Source organism: Silene latifolia, chromosome 5 (genome assembly GCF_048544455.1).
Source record: "Silene latifolia isolate original U9 population chromosome 5, ASM4854445v1, whole genome shotgun sequence".
Lineage (NCBI taxonomy): Eukaryota > Viridiplantae > Streptophyta > Magnoliopsida > Caryophyllales > Caryophyllaceae > Silene > Silene latifolia.
Window position 1 is genome coordinate 5,509,554 of NC_133530.1, and position 24,895 is coordinate 5,534,448.

Below are 24,895 nucleotides of genomic sequence, written 5' to 3' on the forward strand. Positions count from 1 at the left end.
GTCAGGGGAAGTGGCGGAGGGCGGAGGGGAGTTGATAAGGGTGGTGTATGGGTATTCATGTTCAATGAATCGAACATGTCTAGAGGTGTAGAGTTTCCGGGTAATTGGGTCATAGCATAAATAGGCACTTTGGGTGTTTGAGTAGCCCACAAATACACACGGTGTGGACTTGGGGTCGAGCTTGTGGTTGGTGTACGGACGGAGCCACAGATAGCATAGGCAGCCAAAGGGTTTTACCAACGCCCTGGAATCGACTATTCGGAAACCTTTAGTCCCGTAATTAAACCTGCAACCATCCGTCTTGTTCTCTCCATTGCCGTGGCCCATCGTTGGCCCCTTCACCAGATTGATGTGAACAATGCGTTCTTATAAGGTCACCTAACCGATTCCGTGTTTATGACCCAACAACCCGGGTTCATTGACATGGACAAACCCGATCATGTGTGTCACCTCCACAAAGCCATTTATGGCCTCAAACAAGCTCCTCGAGCTTGGTATACCGAGCTCAAAAATCACCTTTTATCACTTCAATTCAAAAACTCCATCTCCGACCCCTCTCTCTTTATCCTACGTAACTCCACCACCACCCTCTTTGTACTTGTCTATGTCGATGACATAATAGTCACCGGTCCGACGCCAAACCACATTCGTGCCTTTATTGATGAGTTATCCACCAAATTTTCCCTTAAAGACCTAGGACCTCTCTCCTTCTTCCTTGGTATTGAAGTAACCCCCACTGCAAATGGCCTTCACCTAAACCAAACTAAATACCTCTCTGACCTCCTACACAAATTTAAAATGAATGAGAGTACTCCTGCCACCACCCCAATGATTGCCTATCCACCTCTACTCAAAGAAACCGACCTACCAGTTGAAAACATCACTGATTACCGTGCCATTGTCGGCAGTTTGCAATACCTTTCTCTAACTCACCCCGACATTGTGTTTCCCGTCAACAAGTTAGCTCAATTCCTAACCCATCCCACCTCTAATCATTGGGTTGCTCTTAAACGTCTTTTACGCTACCTTAATGGTACACTCCACCTTGGTATCCACCTCAATTACTCAAGTCCCCTCACGCTCCACGCTTTCTGTGATGCGGACCATGCCGATTAGTCTGATGATTACCTCTCCACAACAGGATACTTGGTCTATCTTGGCCAAAACCTGATTTCCTGGTCCTCGAAAAAGCAAAAAGCTCTTTCTCGAAGTACGACCGAAGCCGAATTCAGAGCCGTTGCTGACACTACATCTGAAGTACTGTGGCTCGTTTCCGTCTTACAAGAACTCGGCTTTGCTCCCTCTCAGTCGCCCGCGATTTATTGTGACAATCTCTCCGCGACCCACTGCTCGGCCAATCCCGTCTTCCATTCAAGAATGAAACACCTTGCTCTCTCCTTTCACTTTGTCAAAGAACAAGTGCGCCAAGGTTTGGTTCGAGTTCAGCACAGATCAACTCGCCGATACTTTAACAAAGCCCCTTCACAAGTCCAGGTTCCTTGAGCTAGCATCCAAGATTGGACTACGACCACGACCGTCCATCTTGCGCGGGAGTGTTAAACAAACCAAATCATAATCTTTTGATTATGATAATCCTTGCCGTGAATATTGCTATCAGTCAACATTAGTTGTGATTTCTCAATCTTCTCCATAATTATAGGATCACATGTATATTTTGTTACTTGTTTTGTTTATTTGTTCACACCTTTGTATAGCTTATAAATAGCTTGTAATTATCATATTATCAATGCAATTAAACTTTCCAACCTTCTCTAAACCTTTACATATACCCTTTCGCTTTCAATAGAATTGGTCATTTTTTAACCTGTTGTAGCAGGTAAAATGTAGCGTGGGTCCAACCTTTCTTCTTAAAACCTATCTTCATCTTCCTCCTCTTACCCTTCTATGCTAACCTACAAATTTTTTTTTTCCAAATTTCCTCAGGGAAACTCAAATCCACCAGACAAGACCACCCCTCAACTCAATCTTTTTACTGACATAGTTGAATTATAGGATACAACAAATAAAACCCCATATTTTATGCTCCTGGGGGAATCTAGGCGAGAATGTGGACGGCATAATTGCCGAACTTACACATAGGGCTCATTACTCATTCATTACCCAGATTATACAATCTACAAATTATTCTATATGCTAAATCTAAATTAATGCAGCTCAAATGGGACAATACCAAGACTTTCGTAAACATAGCAGAGAGATCGTTAAGCATCCAGAAGCACAATGCACCTACTCCTCAAGCTAAAAGACCCTCTAAATTGGTCAGAAATGCCCAAAAACAAGCAGCAAAATATGAAATTCACCTTATCCCATCGCAAATTGTGAGAGCATAAATTAAAACAATGAGTTAAATCACTTTAATCCCGCAAATCCCTGCATTCAACAAAAGTTAAGTTCCACTTAAAGTCAATTACTTTATCCCTAAATCTGTACACCCATAAAAATAGCACCTTATACTCACTCCGTCTCAATCATTTGTGTACCTTGAATTAAAATACCCAATAATAACATATTGCAAGGTTAAACATTCACTACTCAATAATTAATCTTTGAAATCGGAAAATAGGCGAAAATGGTTGCCTAGGACTCAATGATTTTCCGCGTTTTGGAGAATATGAGAATAAAAGAATATCTATGGCGTATTTGGTGTTTTGAAAAATAAAGTAAAATAATGGTGTTTATCTAAAGTAGACGAGAATAGGAGAAAAAGAAAAAGCAACCGGTTCAACAGGTAGCATGTTCACCTGATTTAATATAAGAAGAGGAGTGTAAAAGTTGGGTATATTGATAGTTAAAATAAGGTTTGGAGTATTTTGAGAAGCACTCTAATAGTTTAGAGTATTCTCATTAAATAATCCTTAAACAAAAAAAAACAAGAAACAATAAATAATACAAGACTTGCAAAAAAGGCATTGGCAGACTTGGTTAGACTTATACGAGGGTTTACTCTTCCTCCTGACCACCGTCGTCCTCGCCGGCCGCCTCTTCTAGGGACAGTCCCTTAGACTCCGGCACCAAGAATGTGAACAACATACCAATGAAATTGAGCACGCCAAGCACAATCAAAGAGTTCTTTTTCCCGATCCCGGCCGGGTACCCGTGATCCCTCTTTGCAGGGTCTTTATCTTGGGACAAGTACAAAAACCCGAATGCTCCAACTATAGCCCCTGCCTTACCTGCCGCGGCTGATATACCGTGACAGGTGGACCTTAGCCTGGCCGGGAAAATCTCGGCTGGGACAACAAATGTGGTCGCATTGGGTCCAAAGTTGGCAAAGAAAAAAGTCAACCCGTACATAACAATAAATCCGATACGATGTTCCCTTTGTTTCCAGTATTCGTACGGAAAAGCAATTGCAAACATGAAGATTGTCATCATTAGGAAACCCATAAGTTGGATGATCCACCTACCAATCACATCAATGAAGGCGACCGTGAACCAGTACCCTGGGACGGTACCACAAAGCGCGATTAGGGTTTGGGCTCGGGCCACCTTCCAGACTTCCCTAATCGCGCTCATTTCTTTGGCAGCTGGGATCCATCCGATTGCGGTGAATATGTCTTTTTGGAAGAGATTTTGGCTGTAGAAAGCAATGTCAAGTAAAAACCAAGTACTTGTTGTTCCAAGCAACCGAAGGCCGTATTGTTTGGCAAATTGCTTGGTAAATAAGCCAAATTGTCCCTTCTCATTATCCGTTATTGTTGCTAGTTTCCCTGCCTCGGCCTCGATGTTCGTGTTTAACACCTTTGACATGTCTTCTGCTGCTTGTGCCGCGTTCTTAGCAACCAAGGCTGTATACCTATAGTCACAAGATTAGGAATTAGATGATAAAGTGTTTGTGTAATAGATAACAAGAGAAAAAAGCGTCACAAGTGATAGGAGTAATGGCGTTATGACGGAAGTTGTCAAATGGTATTCTGGGAAAGAAAAAGGTGAACACAAGGGTACCATTTGTAGAAACGTAAAATTAGGGGTACCATGTGTAATCTATCAAAACTCAAGGTTACCATGAGAAACTTCCAATATTATAATGATATAGTTAATTAAATTTTCATTTAAAAGAGAGAGATATCTGTACCGATAAAACAATAAAGGGGGTATTATTTTTTAATTATTATTTTACTGTTACGCCATCAAACTTAACGCCCATTTAACAGCCTTTACATTAGGGGGTACAATGGGCAAAAAAAATGGAACATCATGGGTACCATAGGCAGATTCTTAAAAATAGGGGTACCATGGAAAATCTGACAAAATTAAGGGGTACCACGGGAAATTTCCGTATCTCAATTATGATAAAAATTTTTTTGAAGAAAAACGTACCAATATTAATGGAGAGTACTTGATCATATTATTAAATTTAAATATAACCATTAGATATAATGAGTAACAATTGTCCGTACTCGTTATTCGGGATCTGGTTCGATGTCGAACCAAGTGCAAAAAAGATGGTGTAATTTTAAGTATGTTATTTGTCTCACATTGAAAAACAATGCAGGTTTGATGAATATATACTACGTATAAATAGTAGAATTGTCCCACATCAGAAAAATAATCCTAGTTTGGTGAATATATTACTTATAAATAGTAGAACTGTCCTACATCGAACGATTAGTATAAGGTGGGGTGATTATATATGCTTATAAATAAGAGTTAACCCATGTATATATTAATCTTTTATTTTTTTGAAAGAGATATTTTAATAATATGTAAATAAATTATTAGACATAAAATGTAAACATTAAACCCTTATAACGTTTTTTTTTTTTGCATTATAAATATGTTAATTACCCCGTTGCAACGCACGAGCATTCAAACTAGTATTTAATTAAAAGATTATAATTTAAAATTTAGAGAAAACAATATAATTTGATGAAAAGATATATTTTAACAAAAAGTTATAAATTAATGAAATAAATTATAATATATAAGTAGATTTCTTATTTAATGAATGAATTTAATTGTGATTAACTCCCTGATTTAAGAATATACTTTTTGGATGGAAAATTTATGAGTTTACCTATTTTTTTTTAGTAGATAGGAGATGACTAATTATATTAATGCTTGTAAATTGTTAGGTTTGAAAGTAATACTATCTTGGTGTTTTCTTCTTAATTTTTTTTTTAAATGACGTTTTTTGTTTTTCGGGTGAGTCTTTGACTTCACTTTTTACAAAAAATATACTACTTATATATTAAAAAAGTTAAAAACTATACTAGAGCTTCCACATGATTATCTATTCATAATGTTTACTCGTATACTAGGGAAGGTCCCGTGCAAATGCACGGCATTTTAAGTTTTGGCATATCTATAAAGTAAAATAAAATATAAAAAATATCTATAAAGTAAAATAAAATATAAAAGTTACATAATTGTATTTAACGTTAAGACATTACTAAAGGAATTACTGCAGTTATAATGCGGAGAATTCAAATAATGATAGCTCAGGGGTAATAGGAATAATAAAAGTTTAGAAAATTCTTATTCTTCACACATTTATTTTTGCAACGCAATAAAAGAGTACGAACAAATTATAATTTTAAAGAGGGCAAACAAATTTTAAAGTGGTTGAAAGTTCGAATCTTTAATCATGAACAATAACGGTCTTGAAACAGACAACTTTTTTAAAACAAAAGGTATTGAATTTTTCAATCGAGCAAATAGAACTCTAGAAACGCTATATATTGAATTAGGGTTATAATCATTATTATGAGATAAAGTTAACTCTTTTCAACTGCGTAATTAATACTCCAATTGTACGTATTTCATCTTCTCTGTTTGTCGGAAAATTGTAAAAGACACGGTTATTTTCAATGAGTGAAAAAAGAGAGAAAATTTGATAGTATAATAAAAATGAATAGAAAAGAAAATATTATTTGAGGTAGTTTTAAAATAGGAAAGGAAATATTATTTAAGATTGTCAATTTATAGTCCATTTATCGAGGTAGTTAGACTATCTAAAAAGCCCAATTAAGAGAAAATTTTATTTAGGCGGGAAAACTAAGAGAATTTTTATTCTCATTTAGTAGTAGGGGGATTTTGAGAGATATTGAATATAAAAACAATGTTCACAAAATATAAAAAATGACATATAAATAACAGATCTCCTAAACATATGATTGTAAAAACTCTCGATAGCATTATGCTCCATATGGTTTAACTGTCGTTTAAAAGTGGTTTCATTTATTTTATTTCTTTGAGAAAGTCTTGGCGTTGTAGATTAAGCTCTACGCATTTAGGAGATTTATGTAGTTATGTAGATATCGTCAACTATGTATGAAAGTCACCAAGATGAGGGTGATTGACGAAGACAGATATAAAAGTCATAGACGTTTATTAACTTTTTTTTTTTTTTTTTTTTTTTTTTTTGCCGACAAATATGTAGTATTACTATATAAAATAATTATTACTTGAAAAAAATCAATACCTTGCGGTCTCAGGCATCTGCATACGGTAATAGTAGGTGAGGCCGGCAGGAATTGCTCCGAACATGAGAAGGACCCGCCAAATATAGTCGGATTCGGGCGTGAGGGATCCAATCGGATCCTCAGCAAAAGTCGGTGGCTTGAATTTGTTCTCAAAAGCAGACGCAAGTACAAGGGAGACAACCCCACTTACGAGGATCCCAGTACCTTGCATAGCGAACACAGCCGCTATAAACGCTCCACGTGTCTTCTTATTAGCATACTCAGACATGATGGTAGCGGACAGTGGATAGTCCCCACCAATTCCAAACCCGAGCCAAAACCTAAAAAAACAAAGTGTGGTCATCACGCCCTTAGCCTCGTTGCCAAAGGACAGGCCCGATGCTAAGGACGAGAAAACCATTATTACTAGGGTAAGACCGTACACTTTTTTCCTACCCATCTTGTCCCCAAGCCAACCGAAAAAGAGTTGACCGGCCAGTGTCCCACATAGGGCCACACCGTTGACCGCGGCCGAGACGTTGATAGGTAGAGCCCCAGGGGCCGAGGGATTAGGGCCTGGTTCGGTGTAGTAGTGGCGACCAATGAGTTTTGTGACTAAGGAAATGGCAAAAAGATCGTATGCATCCGTGAAAAATCCCATACCGGCTATGATAATAGCCGTGAAATGGTACCACTGTGTTTTTGCTACGTCAAGTGCCTTGAGCACTTCTAATTGTTGTGTCTTCGCCATGGAATTGACTTTTTGTTTATTGCTTCTTTTCCTGCAACATTATAATTTCGTCATTATGTTATACTCCATATTTAATTACACTTTGAAATCGCGACTTATAGTAATTTTATGGAATTACTTAAAAAAAACATACTCGTAGTAATTTTATGGAATTACTTAAAAAAAGAGATTTTGTATTCCAAAGAACTCGATAGAGAGTACGATCCGAGAAGACGAACCTGAATCACTGCATGCAAATTAAAGTCAAAAATGAAGAAGGAGCATAATAAGCTTGCTTAAACTTTGAAATGTATCAAGTTTATTTGAGAAATTAAGCGACATTAGCACAAACTTATATACATAAAAAGATGCCCGCATATTCTCTTTGCCACAATTTTTTATCTTGTGTTTGTATTAGTTGCTTCTTATACTTGGTTTAGCATGAGAATTTTAGATTAAAATAATTGACTTAACGTTGCGTTGTCTTAATCATTATTATGCCCCCTAATTTATACTATATAATTAAAAGGCTACTTTAACCCATTAAATTTTATTCCACATCATCTTAACACATTTAATTTTATTTCACATGGAATTTGTACATTTATTAATTTCTATCATTTTTATCTGTGAAATAATAATTAAATCTATACAATACAATATAGTTAAAGGCTAACTAAAGCATTGGCATTCTTATAATTAATTTTAGTTATTATTTGATTATAAAGACCATAATTAAAAAAAAAAAAAATTAGAATAACAAAAAACCATTTAAAATAAAAACCGCGAAATCATAGTACAAAGTACCGTGATAACTTACATCCTATTTGATCATTTGTATAAACCGCGGTTTTTATTTTAAATGGTTTTTTGTTATTCTAATTTTTTATTTTAAATGGTTTTTTGTACAAAGTACTCGCGGTTTTTATTTTAAATGGTTTTTTGTTATTCTAATTTAAAACCGCCGTTTTAAAAACGCTCTTAACAATTTTTATATAAACCGTTTTACATAACTATTACTGTAAAACCAAGTGATTATTTACCTAAAAATTAAACTCCACCAAAATAACTTCCGTCAAACATAATTTTCCACAATAAGAACATTAAGGTATTTTGTTATATGATTTTAAAATGTGATATCGTTAATAATTAAAGTCAAAATTCTTCATCAAAAAACAAAAACATCATATTAGAAAACCGAAAACGGAGGGAATATTACAATGTTTAAACCTAATGAAATTTGAAATTGACCAAAAAAAAACATTGAAAGTAGCAATCTACGGAGTACATCGTAGGATAAGGATTGTCTTTGAAAACACAACTTTGTAAGTCATATAGAAGGAGGATGACACATATTGTAAAACAATTCTAAGAAAAGGACATGATGATCTTTGTATAATTGTATGCAATAAGAAAAATTTTAAAATTATTAAAATTTCTAAGTGAAGACTTTTTACTACATGTTGCGGCTTTTTGCATGTTTATTACGGGGTCGTTTGATTCGTAAGAGAAATTCGATTTTCCGGGAATTAGAATTCTCATGATTATGCGTTCCACATGAATTGGGAGAAAATTGTTTGAATTGGTTTTGATTGGAATACGTTTTCACTTACTTATGGTGCCATTATGGTGGAATGGTAGCTCCTATAAAATTCCAATAATAATGGTGACTTAGGGGTAAACAAACAACCCACTAATTTTACAAATTGCACGAATTGTAATTCATGTGATTTGGCACGGGTAACTATTATTGTGATAATCCCTGAATTGGGAGATCAATTATATTAAGTATATATAGCCAATTACATTCTAGGTTAGATAAACATATGCCTAAATTACAGGATACAGTTACCAAAATATGTGGAACTAATAATCTAATAGAAGACTAAATATATACAAAATATATACGGAACGAATATCGGAGATATTCGTCTAACACTCCCCCGCAGTTGGAACGGTAGGAGACCGAACGTTCAAACTGGTTCGAAATCTCGTGAATAAAGGGCGAGGGAGTCCTTTGGTGAATATGTCGGCATACTGATATTCAGCAGGGACGTGGAGCACACGCACTTCACCAAGTGCAACTTTGTCGCGAACAAAATTGATGGGGCATATTCTGCACCGCTGACCAAGTCAACATATTAGACAATGTCAAAGATATCCACAGCAAGTCAACGACTTAGACAACCTAGCCGATGCAGCCCATCGGCTAGTCAATTCCGGGTCCCGCATGTCAACTTTGCGCGCCGGGCACATACCGCGTACTCATATCCAGGACCCCTCGGCGGCGGGTCATCAGAGCCCGCCGGCCAGCCATAGGTCCCTCGGCCGAGGGGTAGATCAGTCTTTCCACCTGCTAGCCACTTGGCCACTTGGCCACTACGTGACAAAAGGTGAAGTCTATAAATACTCCTCAACCCTCATTGAGGAAAGGATCCAATCCAGAAATATACAACTTGACCTAAATACACTATTCATCTGGTATAATCTTCCTTATCTCTCTACAATATATTCCTAGCCAATTAGCATACAACTTATACCTCTAAGTTTACCGACAAGGCGTCGGAGTGGGTACGCTTGGCACAAAGCCAAGCCCTCGCCTCGTTCATTGTTGCGGGAGAGGCCGAGAGGAACGATTAAGACCAAGGAGAATCAACTCAAGACATCATTCTACAAGCCACGGGTGGTAACGATACTTGCTCTGGAATTACACCCGGAACAATTGGCGCCGTCTGTGGGGAAAAGACACTAGAAGCTAGTCACATTCATTCCCAAACAAAAAAAAAACAACAAAAACCCACCCAAAAAGCTAAGAAGATGTCAAAAGAACAAGAGGTGTTCGTAACCGACGAGCCCCTCCACCCAGATGATACCTTCAACAAGTGGAGTCATACGGCCCCCTCCGCCGGAGTAATCCAACCGGAGTTCGGGATGCCAATAACACCGGATGCGCGACGCTCGCCAACCAAGTCACCCTCATGGGACATGTGGTCGACGTGGCATTGCTAAAGCAAATCCTGGACCTCATCGGTAGGACGTCGGCTCACACCGTCACACCGACAAGAGCGGCGGGACCCGTCCAGGAGACCGGGGCCCTTAACGTGACTCCACGAGACTTGAACGGAGCACCGGAAGAGGTTGGCCCTGTTGAAACACCGGAGGAGCCTGAATGCTAGTGATGGACATAAGTCCCGACCGCACTCGCGGGGGAGCGCCACCGCAGAAAGAACGAGGCCCACTCCGGAGGAATGAAAGAAGTCCGACCCATCAGAGTCGGAGAAGAAGAAGCCCGACTCGCCGAGTCGGGAAGAAGTCCCTCCCGCTACGAGGAGAGGGGCGGGCTAGGAATGCGAGGAGCCGATCGCCACGTGTCGTCCGGCATGTGATCGACAGCCCCTCCGCCTACGTCCTAGAAGTCCGGGTGCCAACTAAGCTCAAGTTGCCACCCATATCATACAAAGGGGAGGGTGATCCAGCCGACCACGCCGAGGCTTTCGAGTCTCACATGTCGGTATGGGAGCAGCCCGATGAAGTATGGTGCCGAGTTTTCCCAACAACATTGCATGGGATGGCTCAAAGTTGGTACAAGGGGCTACCCGACGGCTCGGTGTACTACTACGCCGACCTAAGGGACGCCTTTCTAGCCCAGTACTCTTGCAACAAGAGAAGGGCCGTGGAGACATCGGACCTCCTAACTATCAAACGGGAAGGGGGCGAGTCTCTACGAAGCTACATGAAGAGGTTCGACGGAAAGGTCCAACAGATTCGGGAGATTAATCCAATCGGCGGCCTTCGCGCGATGAAAGGCCTCCCAAGGGGAGATTTGAAAAATGAGCTCATCAAGTGCGGAGGCCTGGGCTTGGATGCCGCCGGGAAGAAGGCGACCAAGCCATCAAGGTAGAAGACTATCACAAGACGTGGCTAGGCCCGAGCGAGGCCGAGCACTCGAAAAGAAGAGCGCGGAGGACAACCCGCATGAAAGACGCCGTGACAACAACGGGTCACGGTCCGAAGAAAGACGCCGAGACAATAATAGGTCACGGCCGACAAACCGCCAGAAACAGGACTCGGCGGGCGCGGTGGAGTTCGGGAACGTACCACCGAGGCGGTATAACGATAAAACCCCTCTCGTCGTATCACGCCAAGTCTTCGCCCGAGCAAAAGCGAGGGCCGGAAGTGGGAGAGACCCCAAAACCAAAAAGTGACGGTGACACGAGCCAAGATCGTGAGTACCACGGCCACACCGGCCATCTAACCAACGACGCCGCATCCGAAGAATGCCATTCAAGAGCCGATCCGGAAGGGGAGCCTCGGCAAGTACGTTGCCAAAAGCCAAAAGACCGACGCCGATTCGGAGAAGAAATCCGTCTTCGAACGGATAGGAGTGATCCACGTTGTCATCGGGGGCCACGAGAACGGAGAGTCCGCTCATGGGTACAAACGACACCTGAACGAGCTCTATCAGGCCATCAACTTTGTGCCCAACACGGCCACCCCTCTTCCAACATCCCCGACATAATCGTCGGAAGAAAGGACTACGAAGGAGTCATCGCTCCTCACAACGACCCACTTGTAGTCAATTTGGACATATCCAACCACCTGGTCAAAAGGTGCCCGGTTGACACGTGCGCATACACGAATGTCATGTTCGTGGAGTGCTTCCTCGGCCTCGGCCGAAGGTCAAGGACTTAAGCCCCCGCACCAACCCGCTATACGATTTCTCTGGGGGGACCGGTACCACCGGGATCGGTCGGACTCCGTAACGTTCGGCGAAAGGAACGCGCCAAGAATGTCCTAGCCGAGTTCGTGGTCATCGACGGCTCATCCGCCTACAACGTTCTCATAGGCCACGTCACTCGAGCGAGGCCGACGCAGGTGATGTCCATCGGGCCCTAACATTGATGTACGTCTCGGACCGGGGAAGCGCATAAGCTCGTCTCCAAAGACGAGAATGACGAGGTGGTGAACGCCTGAGATAGCTGCCAGAGGATGCAACATGCAATCCCTTAAGGTGGCAAAGAAATCGGAGAAAGGGAAAGGTCTATCCTTACAACAGGAGAGCGACCTCATGGATGTAACTAGCGGCTAACTGGGGAGGTACGCCTTCAACGGGCCATTAGGACGCCGGAAAATCTCGGGAATACTCCATGTAACGTCGGAGGTGTCCAAAACAATTGTGGGCACCCGACGCATGTTTTTACCTAAATGAAAAATCATCCAAGTCTTCCATCAGAATGTACGCTCTTCCCATAGTCACTAGGAAGGAGCAGACGCCGGCTCACATTGTCATACCGACAAGAGCGGCAGCCTTTATCGAGGAAGCAACGACGCCGGCTCACATGTCATACCGACAAGAGCGGCGGCCTTTATCGAAGCAAAGACGCCGCTCACATCGTCATACCGACAAGAGCGGACCTTTGTCGAAGCAACAGACGCCGGCTCACACTTTGTCATACCGACGAGAGCGGCAGCCTTTATCAGAAGCAATGACGCCGGCTCACACACGTCATACCGACAAAAGCGGCGATCACTATCGAAGCGGATGTCGCCTTCTTCCGGTCACACCGACAAGAGCGGCGATCTCTATGAAGAAACAGCACCGTCGCAGTCACTCCAAGTAGTAGACGCCACTAGCAGATCACCCCAAGAGGTGTGACGCCGTCGCAGTCACTCCAAGTAGTAGACGCCACGGGAGTCTCCTTCAAGAAACAGCCACCGTCGCAGTCACTCCAAGTAGTAGACGCCACTAGCGATCACCCCAAGAGGTGTGACGCCGTCAGATCACTCCAAGTAGTAGACGCCACGGGAGTCTCCTTCAAGAAACAGCGCCGTCGCAGTCACTCCAAGTAGTAGACGCCACGGCGATCACCCCAAGAGGTGTGATGCCGTCGCGATCACTCCAAGTAGTAGACGCCACGGGAGTCTCCTTCAAGAAAAGAGCACCGTCGCAGTCACTCCAAGTAGTAGACGCCACGGCAGACACCCCAAGAGGTGTGACGCCGTCGCAATCACTCCAAGTAGTAGACGCCACGGGAGTCTCCTTCAAGAAACAGCGCCGTCGCAGTCACTCCAAGTAGTAGACGCCACGGTAGTCACCCCAAGAGGTGTGACGCCGTCGCAGTCACTCCAAGTAGTAGACGCCACGGGAGTCTCCTTCAAGAAACAGCACCGTTTTAGATCCTCCAAGTAGTAGACGCCCAGTCACCCCAAGAGGTGTGACGCCGTCGCATCACTCCAAGTAGTAGACGCCACGGGAGTCTCCTTCAAGAAACAGCACCGTCGCAGCTCACTCCAAGTAGTAGACGCCACAGCCACCCCAAGAGGTGTGACGCGTCGAAATACTCCAAGTAGTAGACGCCACGGGAGTCTCCTTCAAGAAACGAGCACCGTCGCATCACTCCAAGTAGTAGACGCCACGGCAGACGACGGCTCACACTGTCATACCGACAAGAGCGGCATGCACCCTAAGGAAGCAGACACCGCGACGGTTATAACCAGCGCGGTTGATACTACGAAACGATCAAGATGCCTTGGAAGCGTTAACACAATTGAGACACGCACTCTAGACTGCCTCGGCCAAGCCGAGGCGGGAACATAAGAGATACTCAATTAATAACGGAAAGAGATAACCCGGACAAAGACGGAGACGCTAAAAGGACAAATGAAGCTCGAATACTAGCACAAGGAAAAGAAGTGAAGTAAAACGAACTCTTATTAAATATATTCAACGAATCACAAGAAATTACAAGGATAAGCCAAAAGACAAAAAGTTACAAATGCTATCTCCCTATGTCCGTTGTTGCTCGCCATCGCAGCGGCAATGCATTTTCTTCGATGGATACCCCAAGACCCCTTAGCGGCCTCGGCCAAGACCTCGGCTTTAGCCTCGGCGGCCTCACCGCCTTTGCCCGCTTGGCTTCCTCTTGGGCCTCCTTAGCCTTCTCGGCCGTAGCGCCTTCTCGGCGGCCGCCTCCTTCTCCGCCTTCGCCCTCACCGCCTCTTTAGCCTTCTCCGCCACGGCTTGCTCCTTGGCTTCGAGCTTGTCATCAAGCGACTTGTCATATCGTCCCACGGAAAGGAACCATCAAGAGGGAAGAGCTCCTCAATCACTTCCCTAGCAGCTCCTTCGGCTAAATCCCGAATTCAAAGACACATGTTAGGGAGCATGACGGTTTGGAGCATCTCAATGTCCTTGTCCTTTTGCCTAATGACGGCATCTCTGATCCGAACCACCTCTGCCTGGGCCTTAAACAGTCCCCGGATTCATTCTCTGCTTGAGGTAGAGGTCGGCGTGCCTCGAACAAGTGTACACTTCCCCAAGCTTTAGCTTTTTTAGCCGCCGCCTGCCTCGGCCTTGGATCTCTCAGCAAGGACCTCCTTTTCAACGTCCTGCCTAAGTTTTCTTTCAGCCAAGAGCGCCCTCTCAGCATCCCCCCTGAGCCTCTGCTCGTTGAGAAGATCCTGCTTTGCCTTCACGGCCACCTTCTTAATGGCATTAAGCTCAAAAGCGGATTGAGCCAAGGCCTTCTCCTGCTCTACGATACGAGCACCGGTAAGACCGTTCCACCTCGCCAGCTCCTTGATAAGCTCCGTGCCTTCATCTATGAGCTGGGAGAAGGAAACCTTCTGGGATGAGGAAACAGTGGTGACATTTTGATCACCGGCCTGCAGATGGGGGAGGAGAACCTTCTGGGATGGAGAGTTCACGGTGGCGTGTTGATCACCAGCCCGCACAGAACTCCCCTCCACTTGCTGCCCAACAGGAGCGGCGGACGACTGCGGCCGATCTACAAAATTTAAAGCAAGCATAAGTATCGACATACGCAGACATGCCGAAGAGCCTGTCACAGGCAGCGCCTAAGGAACCGGCTAAATCTGAAGCCACAGAAAGAACAATACCGTGCTTGGCCTTCTTGGCCGAAACGCGCGTCTCCTCGTCAGCAGCAGAATCAACGGTCGCGGCATAGGCCGTCTGCTTTCTTTTACGGACAAGGGGCGAGCCCCCCTCTTCGTCGGAGTCATCCCCGTTGGAGATACAAATGATCTCCACCGTCTCCTTCTGAACAAGGGGGATGGAAGGCGGAGCCGGTGTCGACGCCACCACCGCCGAGGACTTCGTTTTGCGCGTATGGCGCGGCACGTTACTAACAACCTTCGCCTGGGTCTCCACCGCACTCAAGCTTTTTCATTTGCTCTATGAGATCGTCGGCGACCTCCTCGGTCATTGGGGAGAGCTTTGGGATGTAAGTTAGCAACGGTTTTATCTTTGTTCGATCCCATTCTCGGAGGATATCCTCGACAGTCCGGTCCAAAATGGCTGCGAAGGAAACGAAGCAAGAGTTAAGTAGAAGAAATAAATCAAAGTTCAAAGACACAACGAGAACGGTGATGGGCCTCACACCGACCCCACTCACCCTGCGCTAGGGCCGGTATGAGGCCGACATGGCAAAGCGGCTCATCCTGGAGAATGATCTGCGTTGGAGGAATCCATCTTTTCGGACCCACCCTTGTCTACCTCAAAAAGCCGCATTGCCGGCCTCTCGTCCTCCGAGAGAAGAACCCCGCCAAAGATCCATTTTGAGTTTCTTCCGGGGAGACCCATCCGTCATGCTCCGCCTTAGTCTCACACCGCAAGTTAACTTGATGCTTTGAAAGGAGCAGGAAGCGGATAGTCGTTCGGCACCTTAACGTACACCCACCGACCCCGCCGGCCCTTCGCAAGAGGAAAGTTTGTCGCGAGTGACATAACCCTTCTCCGTGTGCACGCTGAACCACCGGCGCGGCGCAGAATGACGGTGGAGGTAGTGAAGTCGGCGAAATAAGTTCACCGTTGGGGCCTCCCCTTGAAGAGACAAAGCCAGACAAACCCGATTATGGTCCTCATGGCCAACGGGTGCAATTGGGCAACGGCAACGTTCATGGCCTTAAGGATGGCCACAACATACCCATTCAGCGGAAACCGGAGCCCAAACTCCAAATGTCGCATATATACGCCGGTGTGGCCCGGTGGAGGGCAACAGACGACCGACCCTCCTCCGGGATAACGATTTCGTAGCCCTCACCGAAGAAGAAATGTTTCTCGAAAAATATCTCACCGAACAATGGCGGGCTAACTTATGGGTCCAAGTACGGTCAAGACGGACTTTACAAGCGAGGCCGTGATCCATAACGTACTTCCTCACGTTATTAGGACGAGCCTCCTCAGCATCGTCACCAAAATCTTCTGCATCATCATCGACATCAGAATCATCCTCCTATTCCTCCAGAATTCGAGGATCGACTTCGGGAGAAGGGGACCTACGGCCCGGCTTACTAGGCCCGGCGTCGGCAGAAGACATGTTTACAATGAAATTACAAAATTAAAAATTGGAAAGTTTGTTTGTTTACCTTGAAGAAAACGCTCATGGAGTAACAACTCGAAAATTAGAAGACAAAGAAACCCTTGGAAGTTTAGAGAGAAGGAAATTTTGGAGAATGAAATTGGTGGCCAATTTTTCGGAGCAATTGCCCTATTTATATGGAAAAGCCCATGAAGCAGGACCAATCAGCAAACAGCCCATGAAGCGTCAACCAATCAGCGTGCAGACACGTGTCGGACATGCAACCACGGGATGTCAATCGTTGCAACAGTTATGTCAATCAATGCAACAGTGACCAAACGTCTTCAACACGCCTATTCAAATCTCTCCGCCTATTCACCTTCCTCAACAAACTCCCAAGCATCTGCTCTCCGCCGGCCACATGATCGACCAAGCTAGACACCGCCGGCCGGGGCAATCAAAAAGTAACCATAGCCTCAACCCGGTCTCGGCCAGCGTCCCTTTCTTTTCCACATCGGATGCCCAATACACATCCATGTGGAGGGGGGATATGGTACGGCCTAAGAAAGACCGGGCAGAGGCAAAAGAAGCCGCCGAAGAAGGAGCCGATGCAGGAAAATTTTCTACAAACTACTTGCGCAGAATATACGCTCAGAAGTACATCGAAGCCCATACCACGGCATAGACTACGCTGGGGGCAAATTGATGGGGCATATTCTGCACCGCTGACCAAGTCAACATATTAGACAATGTCAAAGATATCCACAGCAAGTCAACGACTTAGACAACCTAGCCGATGCAGCCCATCGGCTAGTCAACCTGGATCCCGGCATGTCAACTTTGCCCGGGGGCACATACCCGCGTACTCATATCCAGGACCCCTCGGCGGCGGGTCATCAGAGCCCGCCGGCCAGCCATAGGTCCCTCGGCCGAGGGGTAGATCAGTCTTTCCACCTGCTAGCCACTTGGCCACTTGGCCACTACGTGACAAAAGGTGAAGTCTATAAATACTCCTCAACCCTCATTGAGGAAAGGATCCAATCCAGAAATATACAACTTGACCTAAATACACTATTCATCTGGTATAATCTTCCTTATCTCTCTACAATATATTCCTAGCCAATTAGCATACAACTTATACCTCTAAGTTTACTGACTTGGGCGTCGGAGTGGGTACGCTTGGCACAAAGCCAAGCCCTCAGTTCATTCATTGTTGCAGGAGAGGCCGAGAGGAACGATTAAGACCAAGGGAGAATCCAACTCAAGACATCATTCTACAAGCCACGGGTGGTAACGATACTTGCTCTGGAATTACACCCGGAACAAAAATGAATGTCAATTTCGATATGCTTAGTTCGCTGATGCTGTACCGGGTTGCCAGACAAGTAGACTGCGGAAATATTATCACAGAAAACCAGAGTAGACCGATGCAAGGGAACATGAAGTTCCAACAGTAAGTTACGGAGCCAACTCGTTTCGGCTACAGCATTTGCTACACCTCTATATTCAGCCTCAGCACTAGACCGGGAGACCGTAGGCTGTCGTTTAGACGACCAAGAAACCAAGTTATCACCCAAAAATACACAGTAACCAGAGGTGGAGCGACGGGAATCAGGACAACCACTCCAATCGGCATCAGAATAAGCATTAAGCGAGAAATTGCGAGAAGGCCGAATGGACAGTCCGTGATCAGCAGTGCCTTGGATATAGCGTATGATACGCTTTAAAAATTGGAAATGCGAGGCACGGGGATCATGCATGAACAAACATACCTGTTGAACCGCATAAGTGATGTCGGGGCGAGTGATAGTTAAATATTGAAGAGCGCCGGCAAGACTACGGTAGAGGGCAGGGTCCTCGACCTTAGGGCCGCTGTCCGCATCAAGTTTGGGACCAGGTTCAACGGGAGTGTTGCAAGGTTTACACGACGTCATATGGGCACGGCTGATTATGTCTTTGGCGTACTGTTCTTGCGACAAAAATAACCCATTAGGCGTGCGTTTTACCGAAATACCCAAGAAGTGATGTAGATTACCAAGGTCAGTCATTGCGAATTCTTGGGACAGACGATCAATTATGGACCGTAGCAGCGTGGTAGACGAGGCCGTAATAACAATGTCATCGACATAAAGTAAGAGATATGCCGTGGCCTTAGGTGTCTTAAAGATGAACAGGGAGGAATCACACTTGCTGCTAACAAAACCTTGCGATAAAATAAACGTGGCAAACCGATGATACCAAGCGCGAGGCGCTTGCTTAAGGCCATAAAGAGACTTACGAAGTTTGCACACATGATGTGGGGCGGATGAGTCAACAAACCCCGGAGGCTGATGCATATAGACCGTTTCCTCCAAGTGACCATGAAGAAAGGCGTTCTTGACGTCCAATTGATGTATAGGCCAAGACTTGGATACGGCAAGGCTAAGCACAGTTCGAATTGTAGTGGGCTTAACAACGGGACTAAACGTCTCATCACAATCAATTCCAACCTGTTGTGTTTTCCCATTCACAACGAGTCGAGCTTTGTAGCGCTGAAGAGAACCATCTGCATGAAATTTGTGTCGAAAGAGCCACATACAACGAATAATAGATGCATCTCAAGGGGGCGAGGGACCAAGTCCCAAGTATGATTGTCCCTTAACGTTAGAAAATTGGTCCGCATAGCACGTTTCCAGTTATGGTCTCGTAAGGCAAGGCTAGGTGATTTGGGTAAGGGAGATATGGTGGTAGTGGCGGTATAAGCACCGTCGATGGTTTTGGGTTTGAATATGCCGTTTTTGGCACGAGTGGTCATGGTATGGGCAGGAGGTGGTGGCGGTGGGGGAGGTGGTGGTGGCGTTGGTGAGGCAGTAGGGGCGGAAGCAGGTGTGGGAGGGTTATGAGGGGCAGAGGTGGTGTTGGGAGGAGAGGCAGGGGACTCAGTAGCTGCTGGTGGAGTTTGTGGAATGGTGTCGGGTTGCGGGTTGGGCTGTGGGGTTTGGGTTTGTGGCTGGGTGTGAGGTTGGGCTTGGGGGATGGGTTGGGGTGTGATGGAGTCGTAGAGGAGTGGGTTTGGGTCAGCGGGTGGGGGATTAAGGAAGGAGTATGTTGAGGGGTCCGTGTTGGTCGATTCAGTGAAGGGGAATGATGATTCGTCGAAAGTGACATGGCGAGACACATAGACACGACCCGTGGTGATGTCGAGACAACGATAACCACGCGACTCGGGGATAGCCTAGGAAGACGCATTTGAGGGAACGGGGAGCAAGCTTGTGTGGACGGGTTGCGGAGATATTCGGGTAGCACGCGCAACCAAACACACGAAGGTGATCGTAGGTGGGGTTTTTGAGGTAGAGGGCGGATGTTGGGGTATGGTAATTTAATGTGGAGGTAGGGAGGATGTTATGTAAATGAGTTGCTGCATGAAGGGCATCAACCCAATACTGGTTGGGAACGGAACCGTGATGGAGTAGGACAAGGACTATTTCGTTAAGGCGACGGATCATTTTTTCGGATTTACCGTTTTGTGGTGAAGTTTGTGGGCATGAGAAACGAAACACAAGGCCCGTATTTTTTGCGAAATTGGAGAATTGGTTATTGTCAAATTCACGGCCCATGTCACATTGAAAGGCTTTAATATTCCGATTAAATTGAGTGGACACAAATTTGCTAAATTGTCGGAATTTCTCAAATACCTCAGATTTAAATTTAAGAGGGTATACCCAAACAAATTGAGTGAAATTGTCAATTAAGACCATGTAGTATTTATACCCATTTTTACTAATTATTGGAGACGTCCACAAGTCGCAATGAACAATATCAAATGGAGCAATTGTTGAGGAATTAGAAGAATAGAATGGTAGTCTTTTGTGTTTGCTAATTTGACAAGAGGAACAAAGACTAGAGTTTTTAGAACTATTACAGCCAATATTATTATGCAAATGTAAGAAACTTAAAATAGAATTCCCGGGATGGCCAAGTCGGGAATGCCACACGTCGTGGGTGTGTGTAAGGAGGGCTTGAGGCTGACACGGTGGGAAGCGTGTTTGACTCGTGGAGGGTACCGAAGACACAGGATAGAGCTCGCCATTACTGTCACTCCGCATTATCATATTCCCCGTCGTAATATCCTTCACAGAAAAGCCAAACGGGTCAAACTCGACACTAACATTATTATCTTTGGTAAATTGACGGACAGAAATTAAATTCTTAATGATGCTAGGTGCGTGAAGGACGTTATGAAGGTGAAGGGTACGGGAATTGCTGGTTAGGCTAGAAGTGCCGGAGCCCAAAACTGGAATACGATTGCCATTACCAACATAAATAGAACGAATTTTACTTGAGTTAAGCGGAGTAGAAATCATACCTGGGTCCGAAGTCAAATGAGAAGATGCACCCGTATCCATGTACCATGGCTCAACATAATTTTGCACAGATAACGCTTGGAACGACTGAGAGAGATCAGTAGGTTGAGCGGGTTCAGTTTCCAAGATGTATGTAACACTACGGATTTCCTTTGGAGCCTACTCGACCGAGTAGAGCCTACTCGGCCGAGTAGTGCTCTTTGTGTGGGTTATTTCGGTTCTGCCGAGGAACACTCGGCCGAGTGTAGTGAACACTCGACCGAGTGTAGGCCACTCGGCCGAGTGTCGTCACACTCGACCGAGTGTCCGGTTTGGCGAGGTTATATTTCGACGGTTTGATTAGGGAATGATTAGGTTATTTTATATTTTCTCGCGTCGATTTTTCTAATATCGTTTTCAAGCGTTATCACTTCTACGTTACCCTAATCACATCCAAATCATTCCCTAATCCTTCCCTTGAGCATTTCGTAGCATCTTTGTGTGGATTCTAGCGGTGATTATTCCGTATAAACTCTTGTTGCAATTGTTGGTAAGTTTTATCTTTGTAATTATTGTATATTTTGGAGTTCTTGTACATTTGTATGGGAAGGGAATGTTGGGAATTGTTCAAAGTGTAATTGTGTTGTATGATCTTTGTATAGGAGAAGACTTCGTAGAGGAGCCTTTTTGATTGTCCGTATTGCTTCTGCTTTGTGATTGCTAAGGTAGGGTTTCCTACTCGATTCTTTGTGCTTTACATGACATGTTGTTGTATTTATCGTTGTTTATTGATCATCGTAATATGGAGATTGTTGTGACATTGTTGGTGTGAGGGGATTGAGATGGCAGTGATGTCATGTGATTGGGTTTGTGGTGGAGTCACTTGCGGGAGTGGCTTCACACCCTAGTTCGCCCTCCGTGGAACCCGCCACGGGAGGGGATGTGCACATTAAGGGACAGGGATTATTGTCGCTCGTTGAGGAGCTGGACTAGGTGGGATCGGCTGCGGTCACCCACTGGCGGCGAGGATTACCTGTTGCGATGGGTAATCTGGCAGGGCTACACACTTTAGTGTGTAGTCAGTTACTGTGTGAGGCAGGGTGATTGGGAGTTGACGATGATCGGACGTGTATTGCATTTGTATGTCTTGTTGTTGCATAATACTGACCCCGTTGTTGTTTGTGTGATCTGCGGTGATCCATTCGGGGATGGTGAGCAGGCTTGACAGGTTTTGCTAGTGAGAGCTTGGGGATTTCATTGGGAGAATTGCCACCACGAGTCATAGCATCAGCATGCGAGTCTTAGCGAGTTCCTTTTTATTATTAAGACTTTGAAGTTGTATTCTTTAGACAATATTTGGATTTGGATATTGTAAGCTTTGTCTTCTACATTACTTTAATAAATGTGCTCAGTTCAGACGCTTTTGATATGTACTAACCTCGGGCAACCGAGATGGTAACAGTCTTTCATACTTGGGTGGTCCTGGTAAGGTACCTTGGTATGAGGGGGTGTTACAAAGTGGTATCAGGGCCGAAGATTCCGGCACCTAAACAAAATGAATTAATGAACCTAGGGAGTCTAAATAAAATGAACCCGGGGAGAGTTGTCTGGAGCCACCGCAAAGACTCGGGAGACGTCCCGGAGTCGCAACTTGGCCCTTACTAACTCAAACCGGTAACTTGGGGAAAAGTGGAGAGAGTAGGTTTTGCATGTACATGTATGTGATAATGAAGGCTAGTAAAAGTTGATAGTTGAATATATATATATTTGTGTTAAAGTTGTGAAGGTGATGAAGGGAGAAATGATGGAAGAAATGGATTGTCAATGATTGTTATGTTGGAAACCGAATGAGTATAAATTGTATGTTGATATGTTTACAATGTGGCATTAGAAATTTGATATATGTATCGCATCTTTGAGGTGTTTATATCATGGCTTCTGAATCTTACGTAATCGTTAGGAGAATACTGAACATGTTAGAGGATCGTACAGTGTAAACCTGTAAATAGTGTTACTCGGCCGAGCATGATAGGCACTCGACCGAGTATTGAGTACTCGGCCGAATATACGGGAACTCGACCGAGTGTTGTTTGGAGGAAAGTAGCAATCGCTACTGTTTATAGTAACTCGACCGAGCATGGGGGTACACTCGACCGAGTATGGTCCACTCGGCCGAGTGTTTCTACACTCGACCGAGTGCTGCTTTTTGTGTTTTTATGTTTGTCTCTGGAGTCGACACTCGACCGAGTATCTGGGAGGATACTCGACCGAGTGTTCTATACTCGACCGAGTATGATGTATACTCGGCCGAGTGTTCTTATGGCGGAAGAGTATTACATTTTGAGCATGTGTTTACGTTTCTTTCATTCTTATCAGCTCAAAATGCCGCCCAAAAGAACTCCCGCGCAGATCCAAGCTTCGGAGATGTCTGTTGACGAGGTTGCTCGCATGATTGAGCAACAAGAGGCTCTCCTTGAAGCTCTCAAAAATGTGGGAAAAGGAAACGAGAGGAATGTGGATGCAACCCAGCTTAGCATCAACATTGCTCGTTTCCACCCTCCCACATATGACGGGTAGGCGAACCAAAGCTGCTCGAGAAGTGGCAAGTGAGATTGAAGCTCTCATGGAAATGGTTAAGTGCCCGAGGATATGATTGTTGAACGGGTTGTCTATTACCTAAGAGGAGAAGCTGCGGTTTGGTGGCAGAACGTCAAGGATGATGCTAGAGCTTACTACCAGGAGGAAGGGGCCATTCCGTGGTGCAGGTTGAAGAGCGCTATGAGAGAGCGATTTGTGCGAGCACATCCGACACAAGATGAGATCCGACTTTGAATCTTTCACTATGTCCGAGGAGATGACAGTCACTGATTACTATCATCGATTTGTGGAGCTATCTCGTTATGTGGAAGATTTGCGGCTCGGACGAAGGGTTTGGCCCTCCGATTTGAGAGGGCTTTATGCCTCGCTAAGATCGTGAGTCGTATGCAGTGGGGTTGCTCTGACCTCAAGGAAGTGTATCGAGAGCGGGTCGGGTGAGAGAATGGTGGATCTCTCAAGGGAGATTGAGGAGAGGACTGCTACCGAAAAGAGGAAGGCTGATAGTGGGAACAACAATCAGCCAACCAGCAAGAAAGGGAATTTCAATCATGCCAAAGCTTTCTCTAGTGGAGCTGGTTTCTCGGGAGGTTCTCGTGGTTGGGGAAAGAACGGAGGTCGGGCTGTGAGTGACAACACCAACCTTACGTGTTTCAACTGTGGTGGTATAGGTCACAAAAGGCGGGAATGCACGAGCTACAAGCCCGGCAATGGTTCAGGAGCTCGATCAGGAAATTTCTCTCAGGGGCCGACTCAGAGTTTTGCTAGTAGCCGACCGGGAGGTGCATGGGGCAACGAGGAGGTGGACGGGGTAACCGGGCGGTTACAACCGCGGTAGTGGTGGATCTTATCGGCGCCGAGAATAACGGTGTCACCCAGATTGGCGGCTAAGCCAAGTACCTCCAATGCTTGATTCGGGGTGGAGGACGAGGAAGAATAGTGGGAAGCTCTTCATGATGGATAAGCAGGAAGCACAGGATGATGCTCATGTAGTTACCGGTACCTTCCTTGTTAATAATGTACCGTCTTTTGTTTTGTTTGATTCCGGGGCTACGCATTCCTTTGTGTCTAAGAGTCATGCAGTGTCTATGGGCTTGGGCAAGTTTGAGGTTGTAAAAGATGATGTGTTCATACCTTCAGGGGAGTCTGTGTCGTGTCTCAAGTTATATAAGGGTATACCTATGGTGATTGGAGGGGTAGATTTACCAGTAAACCTGTTAGAGTTTCCTAAGGATGGGTTTGAGGTGATTGTCGGGATGGACTGGCTGGGTAGGTATGATGCCAGGATAGATTGTAGACAGAAGAGAGTGTCTTTAAAGAGTCCCAAGGGTGTTAAAGTGTCCTATAGAGGGTTTGTGGTAAAGCCTAAGTGTAGGTTTATAGCAGTTATGACTTTAAAGTCATGTTTAAGGAAGAAGTGTCCCTTAATCCTCTGTCATGTGAGAGATCATCGAGTAGAGCCGCCGACAACTTCTGAGATTTCCGTGGTGAACGAATTTGAAG

General features: G+C 44.9%; 1 protein-coding gene across 1 annotated transcript; it reads right to left on the minus strand.

The window, feature by feature from the left end:
- Nucleotides 1-2,961: 2,961 nt before the first annotated feature.
- Nucleotides 2,962-7,176, minus strand: LOC141655828 (putative inorganic phosphate transporter 1-3). The gene is made up of 2 exons (XM_074462863.1): nt 6,446-7,176; nt 2,962-3,817 (listed from the first exon to the last, which is right to left on the minus strand). The coding sequence occupies exons 1-2, from the start codon at nt 7,174-7,176 to the stop codon at nt 2,962-2,964; spliced, it is 1,587 nt and encodes a 528-aa protein (XP_074318964.1).
- Between the last annotated feature and the right edge of the window lie 17,719 nt (nt 7,177-24,895).

Coding starts and splice junctions, on each gene's coding strand:
- LOC141655828 (XM_074462863.1), bottom strand. CDS start 7,176: ATGGCGAAGACACAACAATTAGAAGTGCTCAAGGCACTTGACGTAGCA. Junction 3,818..6,445: donor CAGATGCCTGAGACCGCAAG/GTATTGATTTTT, acceptor TTGTGACTATAG/GTATACAGCCTTGGTTGCTA.